Raw genomic sequence first — 9,551 nt, 5'->3', positions numbered from 1 at the left:
AGAGGAATTTGAACGCTAATGATGCTAAACTGTGTTATGGATATTATGTCATATATCTGTTGAGTTTAAGATGACAAATGTTACAGCAAACAGATGAGATTGTTGTTGTAAGTGTTCGAGCGATTTATCCGTATCATCTACTCAGGCCTGTCAGCTTTCAGGAAGGTTAATCAACCGCGGTGGATTGCAAATCGGATGAAGTGAGCTCCTGTTCTTAAGCTAAAAATGACTTTCAACCGGTTATTATATAGAGCTGCTCTCGTCAGCAAAGGTAAGATTTTGACATAGTGGCAACGAACTCATGGTTATGGTTTTGAAACACACGTTTTATTTATCTGGATATTTACAACGTGAACGCCGTATTTATTTTGAAGCCTGACCTTAGCTTAGCATTCATGTAACGTTAGCACTGCAGTCACAGAGACGGGGTTCTCCCCCTAAATGTATGCTTTTTATGGCAGTGTTGCTTAGTACTTTTCAATTGTTTACCCAATTGTTTGCCAATATATTATTATACTGTTTATCTAATTTAACAGTAAGGCTTGTAAACCAAGTTGTACCCACGTTATACCAGTATCTCGTGTATGAAGGGGCATACACGCCAAATGTCTTTCAGAACTTTTGTACTTTAATGCTTCCCCGTTTTTTTGGAAAGCCCACATATGAAGGAAGACTTAATTTTTTTACTTTTTAGTGTGAGTTAGGGGAATTCTTTAATTCGGCTAACTTCTAATAACTGGACAGTCCACAGTTAACGTCCACAGTCTGCTTCCACCAACGCATACAGTAGCGCATAGAGAGCACTCAAATATGCAGTATTATTGATATGGAATATGGCCAGGAGAATCATATGGGTTTTTCATTGAAAACAGTGGTTGTATTGTAACAGTATTTTGGTAATTTTTTTTTGCAGTTACATCCAGGTCTGTATTCACAAGCTCCAAGCCTGACACTGCTAACCCCAACTGGGTGAGGGTGAGCCTTGCCTTTGGAACATCTGCTTTCCTTTGGGGCCTGGTAAATAACCACATTATTTCACACAAAACATTTTAATAACATATCATTTATCAAACAGATTATTTTGTTGTCAGACTGCTATGGTCGATTCACGCAGGGTTTTCTCTGAGCCCAATGAGTTTATCTCTATCTCTTTGTATGGAGACCAAACTCTGTTCATACACCAATTGTGCAATTTATGTCATTGGCTAACCTATCCAGGAATGTACATGTCTTCCAGCAAGATAAAAGACCTTTTTTTTCAGAATTGTGTAGCAATCAGGAAAAGTTTGAGTACTGTTATTGTATCCCAAAATGTCTTTCATTAGTTTACCCAGGAGAGGGCACCAACACGCAGCTAGCACTTTAGATTTTTGAGTTCACGTGTGGATCAGGACAACAACTGTATACTGAATTTCAAGCAGAACAATGAAATGTGTCTTCAGTTATCTTATACAAAAGTCTTAGTGAGTGAGTTTTTTTTATTTTTGTTATTTGAAGTAGGGCGTGTGATATAGTCAAAATCTTCTATCCCAAAATATGTCATTTCATATGTCGACAACAATATATATCAGAATATAGCATGTTTTCTGGTAATTCAATAAATCAATAGGCTACATGAAATAACCACATGGTAAAGCCTATTTTTTGAATAATCCTGTGTGAATTAAATACAATTAAACAAATGAAAAATACTGAGTATTTTGTCATTTTATTAAGAACTTTAGTGCAAAATAAACATAAGATACGAGGATCAGAACGTGAAGCGTCTTCCAACTGACGTATACATCGCCGTAACGCAGTTCAGCTGCTGGTTTTTCCACATTACGATATAAACCATACAGAAAAATATATACAGTAGACATTTTTATATCGTTTTGACACTATATATCGTCATATCGCCCAGTCCTAATCTGAAGCTACATTGAAGACAAACACTCCTTTATTGCAGATCTGCCAGGCAGTGAAGGATTCAAGATTTTGTTTGTGATTAACATTTTTATTTATTTTTAAAACAACACAAAACATACAATTTGCGACATGAACATACACCCCCCTCGTCATCACCACCCACCCAGACAAAAATCCAGAAAACATGACCCAGTAACTGCAATATTCAAGGCCGTGAAACAAAATAATAACAAAATAGACAATAAACCATAAACCAAATGAACATAATGAATGACAACACCATAAGCCCATCATACATGTCTCTCCCCGGCACAAAGCCTCTTAGGAGCCCTCCAGAAAGCTTTAAAAGAATTTACAATTATTGGATGTAGTTGAATACGAATCTGATATAACTAGTTGGTACATTTAAATGACTTGTATCTGTCTTCCCCCCTGCAGCTATTCAAGCAGCACAGCACAGATGTACAGGAGTACAAAGTGAGGAATGGCCTGGAATAACTCTTCACACTGGTATGTGAGTGTTTGTCTAGATATGGAACCAACATACAATATATCATTATTTTGTGATTTGATACCTATATTACCATGTAGCATGATAGAGACAGAGCGCATCGCGTCATGCTCTGAAAGCCTCCCCCACCGGAGGGGAAAACGGTAGTGGAGTGCGATACTGCAAAATTTGGTATCGATCCGATACCAAGTAAATACAGGGCCAATATCGCCGATACTTTTCAATAATTAAGGTGGATTTATCATCAAATTGCTAAATCTGATTGAATTTTCATGACCAAGTCTTTTTGTGATTTTTCCTTTGGATTATTAATAATTTCATACGCTTGTATAAATTTGTTGTGTTACCACTGTATCTTACAGCCTTTTTACAAATTATACAGCTTGCCCTTGTTTCATTTTCGGCCTGAAAATATAGCCACACGGCGCTCCTCTTCTAAAAGAGAAACTAAAACTACAGTATTGATCTCATTACACTGGTACTGATCAATATCAATACCAACGTTGGTATCGATATTATCGATATTTGGGTCGATCCGCCCACCACTAGAAAACAACTCTCCATTCTCCGTTGACTTGTAATTAATGGAGTGTTCCTCATACCTTAATTTTTATATAAGGTGCCGACCCGAAAAAATGGGCTTTTCACAAAGACAAAAGTGGATACAGATGTGAGGAATCAGCAGGAAGGACGGGAAGACAGTGGGATCCTGACAGTAAGCTAATATTATGTCTGACGTTATGTTTGCAGCAAGCATTTTGTTACCAAGTCAAATATCCAAATGTCAGTTTTAGGCTCACTATATTTCTGTTAGCTAAGCTAACACACGCAACGTCGGACATATCGTTAGGTTAGTTTGATGATGCGGCGTGATCCCACAGTCTCCCCGTTCTTCCTGCTGATTCCTCACCTCTGTATCCACTTTTGTCTTCGTAAAAGCTCAGTTTTATAATGTCTGCAGCTCATATAAACTTACACAAAGCAGCTTTTAGGCATTTTTCTGTTGTTTGCTAGCAGACGAAATTGACGAGGAGGAACACTTTACGCAATACAAGTCAACGGAGAGCGGAGAGTTGTTTTCCCCTCTGGCGGGGGCGGGACTTAAACGCGCTCTTTCTCTATTGGTATTATATCATCCAGAGTGAAGATATAAAATCTCTAAATGGATGAACAAATAAAACATGATATTCTTTCGTTTCTTGTCCCGTGTAGGTCAGGTCCTGTCTACAGGATGCACTTGTTGGTCCGCTTCTTTTGATTTCCTCTGTTCCCGATTCCTCACTCTGAATTCTGTGTAAAATAAAAATGTATCATGTGAAATAAATAAGAGTCGTGATCATTTTGTCCATATCAATTCACAGCTGTTTCTGTGGTGTTGGTATTGATCAATATATTATTTGTGCGTGATTTGTACTTCTTTATTAATAGACCAACTGTCTGAGATAGATAGTGTGTATATATCAGTATTTAAACTTGTTGTCATATTTGTTGGCCTTTGACTTCGAAATACACCAGAGCAGCAGTATAGCCCTTAAATAACATCTTTTATCTTGTAGTACTGGTTAAATTGCAGTCAAGTCAACTTTAGTGTCAATTCTGCAATATGTGCCAGACATACAGAGCAATTGAAAATACGCTTCTATAACTTACAGTGAGGAAAATAAGTATTTGAACACCATGCTATTTTGCAAGTTCTCCCACTTAGAAATCATGGAGGGGTCTGAAATTGTCATCGTAGGTGCATGTCCACTGTGAGAGACATAATCTAAAAAAAAATAAAATCCAGAAATCACAATATATGATTTTTTAACTATTTATTTGTGTGATACAGCTGCAAATAAGTATTTGAACACCTGTCTATCAGCTAGAATTCTGACCCTCAAAGACCTGTTAGTCTGCCTTTAAAATGTCCACCTCCACTCCATTTATTATCCTAAATTAGATGCACCTTTTTCAGGTGTCTTTAGCTGCATAAAGACACCTGTCCACCCCATACAATCAGTAAGAATCCAACTACTAACATGGCCAAGACCAAAGAGCTGTCCAAAGACACTAGAGACAAAATTGTACACCTCCACAAGGCTGGAAAGGGCTACGGGGAAATTGCCAAGCAGCTTGGTGAAAAAAGGTCCACTGTTGGAGCAATCATTAGAAAATGGAAGAAGCTAAACATGACTGTCAATCTCCCTCGGACTGGGGCTCCATGCAAGATCTCACCTCATGGGGTCTCAATGATCCTAAGAAAGGTGAGAAATCAGCCCAGAACTACACGGGAGGAGCTGGTCAATGACCTGAAAAGAGCTGGGACCACCGTTTTCCAAGGTTACTGTTGGTAATACACTAAGACGTCATGGTTTGAAATCATGCATGGCACAGAAGTTTCCCCTGCTTAAACCAGCACATGTCAAGGCCCGTCTTAAGTTTGCCAATGACCATTTGGATGATCCAGAGGAGTCATGGGAGAAAGTCATGTGCTCAGATGAGACCAAAATAGAACTTTTTGGTCATAATTCCACTAACCGTGTTTGGAGGAAGAAGAATGATGAGTACCATCCCAAGAACACCATCCCTACTGTGAAGCATGGGGGTGGTAGCATCATGCTTTGGGGGTGTTTTTCTGCACATGGGACAGGGCGACTGCACTGTATTAAGGAGAGGATGACCGGGGCCATGTATTGCGAGATTTTGGGGAACAACCTCCTTCCCTCTGTTAGAGCACTGAAGATGGGTCGAGGCTGGGTCTTCCAACATGACAATGACCCGAAGCACACAGCCAGGATAACCAAGGAGTGGCTCTGTAAGAAGCATATCAAGGTTCTGGCGTGGCCTAGCCAGTCTCCAGACCTAAACCCAATAGAGAATCTTTGGAGGGAGCTCAAACTCCGTGTTTCTCAGTGACAGCCCAGAAACCTGACTGATCTAGAGAAGATCTGTGTGGAGGAGTGGGCCAAAATCCCTCCTGTAGTGTGTGCAAACCTGGTGAAAAACTGCAGGAAACGTTTGACCTCTGTAATTGCAAACAAAGGCTACTGTACCAAATATTAACATTGATTTTCTCAGGTGTTCAAATACTTATTTGCAGCTGTATCATACAAATAACTAGTTAAAAAATCATATATTGTGATTTCTGGATTTTTTTTTTTATTTTTTTTTTTAGATTATGTCTCTCACAGTGGACATGCACCTACGATGACAATTTCAGACCCCTCCATGATTTCTAAGTGGGAGAACTTGCAAAATAGCAGGGTGTTCAAATACTTATTTTCCTCACTGTATATGTAATAAGGACACGTACAAGTACAATATAAAAGATAAGTAATATATACAAATAAGATTAAAAAAATGTAACTTATATATCATTAAAAAAGATAAGTATAATGTACAATACAGTAATACATTCTCAATCAGCGATCTTCAACAGGGGGTCCGGGGCCCCTAGGGGGTCCTCAGAGTTACTGCAGGGGGGCTGCCAAATCATGGTATAATATATAATTATTTATATAATCTTTTGTCAAAAATTAAAATGTCCATGAAAAATCCAACATATTAGCAAAAATAAATCAATCTATTTGTATAATTTAAAAAAAGTTAGTTACAGTTACAGATCCAGTTCATTCTAAGGATTCACTGCGCCACATGTATGTGTAACATTAAAACATGATTTGTAAAATCATGCCAACAATAATTTTATTAGTATTCTATATATGTAAAAAGGCTACACGTTATTGTAGAGCCAGTTTAATATGCAACTTCATTTTATACAATATGTAGTAGGGGGTCTCTGCGCTGTCTCTCACAGTTAAGGGGTCCTTGGCTTAAAAAACGTTGAAGACCCCTGCTCTAAATAGTGCAATTGTACTGTAAGGCAAAAGGTCAAAGTGTCTAGCATTAATTTACCCAGGAGAGGGCAGCAATAAGCAGCAAGCAAATTTAGATTTTTTAGATGTAGTTCACGTGTGTGGATCAGGACAAAGATCTGGATACTGAATTTCAAGCAGAACAATGAAATGTGTCCTCAATTATACAATATTCTAAGTGAGTGAGTCTTTGATTTTATTTTTTAATTTGAAGTAGGGCGTGTGATATAGCCAAAATCTTCTATCCCAAAATAGGTCATTTCATACTGTATGTCGACAACAATATATATCAGAATATAGCATGTGTTCATTTTTTTTGCATACTCCTGTGTGAATTAAATACAATTAAACAAATGAAAACTGACTTATACATCGCCGTAACGCAGTTCAGCTGCTGGTTTTTCGGCATTATGATATAAACGATATAGAAAAATATGTACGATAGACATTTTTATATCGTTTTGACAATATGTGACAGCCTGGGGAATGAAGCTGTTTGCCGGTTCGACCATATCCAACACTAGTAGTTATCGTGCATAATGTGTTTTTGTAAGCTTTGGACTGGGCCTTGTCCTTCATATTGTAGGGGAGACCGGAGATGGGTGGAACACCACCAATTCCACAAATTAGGGATAAGATAGTAGTCAAGTGATCATTTCAGTATTTTCCTCCTTTCTCCCAACTCCCCCATGGGGGTAGTCAAGGCTGGAAACGGGCACATTATGAATGTAGAAACAAAAAAATGATTTTGATGTAAGAAAGTAATTTTTTTTTTTACCATGACTATATTTTGTTTAGTATCTACACTATTGCAGATAAAATGGTATGACTTCTATTAGATTGAATTGTAGTTTCTTAGGCAACATGTGATGCATTTTTCCCCTGCTAATTTCAAACCACTATGCTAATACAGCGAGCTAAACTACAGCTGACAGGGGTGGGGTGGGTTGTAACACTTGTTTTCGTACACACACACACACACACACACACACACACACACACACACACACACACACACACACACACACACACACACAGTGCGTTTCACTATCTTTGTGGGGACCCGTCATTGACATAATGCATTCCCTAGCCCCTTACCCTAACCTTAACCATCACAACTAAATGCTTAACCTTAACCCTTACCCTCACCCTAACCATAACTTAATTATAACCCTAATCCTAAAACCAAGTCTTAACCCTCAAACAGCCCTTTAAAGTTGTGGGGTCCAGCATTTTGGCTCCACAAAGCTGTCCGGACCCCACAAGTATACTGTATTCTCGTTTTTGGACCCCACCAATATAGTTAAACAAGAACACACACACACACACATTTGTATTTTGTTAGACAAATATGTACAAAGATGTTCTTTAATCAGGAATTGTAGTAGTGTTTAAGTATACTGTTAAGTATGTTTGTTCTGTTAGACACACACACACCCACACACACACCCACCCACCCACCCACCCACCCACCCACCCACACACACACACACACACACACACACACACACACACACACAAACACGCACGTCAGTCTGTTACAGAAGAAAGAGAGAGAGACGTTCTTTTATTTCAATAAACCTGTTTTGAACTAGAGGGAGAAAGGAACAATTCCTCCTTGTATCTCCGGACTGTCCTCTTTGTAATGGTTTCTAAGATGAGACATTTTGAAACTAAACAAAGTAGCTAACATCAAGGACAACAGTTATCTAAATAAGTAAGATATTTGGAGAAAAAAATCCACAGCAGCAACATTATTTTGTGCCTGCCCTGAAAACACAGACTGTAAAAGCAGAGATAAATACAGGAATGAATAAGCATGAAAAAAACAGTGTCATTTTGTCTTTGACGTGTTGTCTGTGCGACCTTCTGGGCTTTAACACTTCCACTGAAAAGGGTAGGGCGGAGGAAAGTCACCATGGTGTATGGAGGGTGATCAATGCCATGAAAAGTGTTATGACACGTTTTGGGGTAGATTTTAATAAGACAAGTATGAAGTGCAGTTGTAGAAGAAAATATAGCAGGTGTAAAACTTTCTATACTTTGCAAGGGTATTTCTTGTCCCAATATCATATAACACACACCCGACTTAGGACCCTTGGGGACTGTTAGTTTGAGTCCGTATCACCAAGATACACATTTTCACTCAGCAACACTTGGTCAGGTGCCTTTGGCGTTTGTTATTGACGCCAAAAGTCTCCTTTAGCGTCATATTTAGACGCCCTTGGTCGGGACTCGTAGCGTCACTTTTTGACGCTCTGGGTCGGGACTCTGGGCGTCACTATTCGACGCTCTGGGTCTGCAGCCACACCCAAAAGCATCCCCTACTTTATCGTCAAGATGTCTCACTCTGTAGCTAAAACAGAGAGCTCAACACACAGGGTGAAAAGAGGAGCTGCAGCAATGTGCAGTACAACAAAAATATGGTTGAAAATTAAACTATGTAAACCTCTACTGGTACAACCTCAAAATACAATTATGAACCTGAAAATGAGCATAATAAGAGCACTTTAAGTACAAATTTGAAGTACTTGTATTTTACTTGAGTCTTTTCTTTTCATGCCACTTTCTACTTCTACTCCGCTACATTTCAGTGAGAAATATTGTACTTTTTACTCCACTACATTAATCTGACAGCTTTACTTACTAGTTACAAATGAAGATGTGTTTTGCACACAAAACACATGTTTATAAAATACGATGTTTCATTATAAATTAAACTAACCAACAATGTATAGGCCTACCAGTCCTGAAAGCTGAAATGATTAGACCATTAAACACTTACTTGATTGACATAACTGTTTGGATCGTTTCCAGTTTCTAAAATGTGAGGATTCTTCTGCATTGAGTACTTTTACTTTTAATACTTTAAGTACATTTTCCTGATGATATTTACTTACGTTTACTTAAAGGAGAACTCGGGGCAATTTTTACGTTAATCTTGATCGCTATAAGTATATGAGTACTGTCGATAGCAAAAAAAACGAGCTGAATTGGTGCTAGCTGGAGCTGCTGCAGCTAATGCCGAGAGCTCCCACTTAGCTAGAACGGCAGTTTTGGGGGCATATCATAAAGAGTGCCTTTGTGCCTCTTAACAGACACAAAATGCAATTAAAATGTCTGTGCAACATGAACAGAGCCCTTACATGACAACAAGATGCGTTTTCAACTCAGACATTGTTTAAATTCACCTACCTTGTTAGCTGCTAGCTGCCGTCTGGGATGAGTGAGTGTTCAGTCAGGCTTCAGTAATAATCATCAAGCAGCAGTTCCCT

The 9,551-nt window shown here is 38.6% G+C and overlaps 1 protein-coding gene across 2 annotated transcripts; it reads left to right on the top strand.

The window, feature by feature from the left end:
* The first annotated feature begins 42 nt into the window (after positions 1-42).
* ndufc1 (NADH:ubiquinone oxidoreductase subunit C1) lies at positions 43-3,743 on the top strand. 2 transcript variants are annotated; one of them, XM_031288308.2, is made up of 4 exons: positions 43-271; positions 914-1,017; positions 2,347-2,419; positions 3,630-3,743. In XM_031288308.2, the coding sequence occupies exons 1-3, from the start codon at positions 226-228 to the stop codon at positions 2,404-2,406; spliced, it is 210 nt and encodes a 69-aa protein (XP_031144168.1). In that variant the 5' UTR covers positions 43-225; the 3' UTR covers positions 2,407-2,419; positions 3,630-3,743. The 2 variants fall into 2 exon arrangements, with proteins under 2 accessions (XP_031144168.1, XP_031144169.1); XM_031288309.2 differs by having other exon boundaries at positions 2,347-2,426; positions 3,632-3,743.
* The last annotated feature ends 5,808 nt before the right edge of the window (positions 3,744-9,551 follow it).

Source organism: Sander lucioperca, chromosome 1, assembly GCF_008315115.2.
Source record: "Sander lucioperca isolate FBNREF2018 chromosome 1, SLUC_FBN_1.2, whole genome shotgun sequence".
NCBI classification, from domain to species: domain Eukaryota; kingdom Metazoa; phylum Chordata; class Actinopteri; order Perciformes; family Percidae; genus Sander; species Sander lucioperca.
The sequence above is the reverse complement of the archived record's forward strand: the minus strand, read 5'-3'. Positions and strand labels throughout refer to the sequence as shown.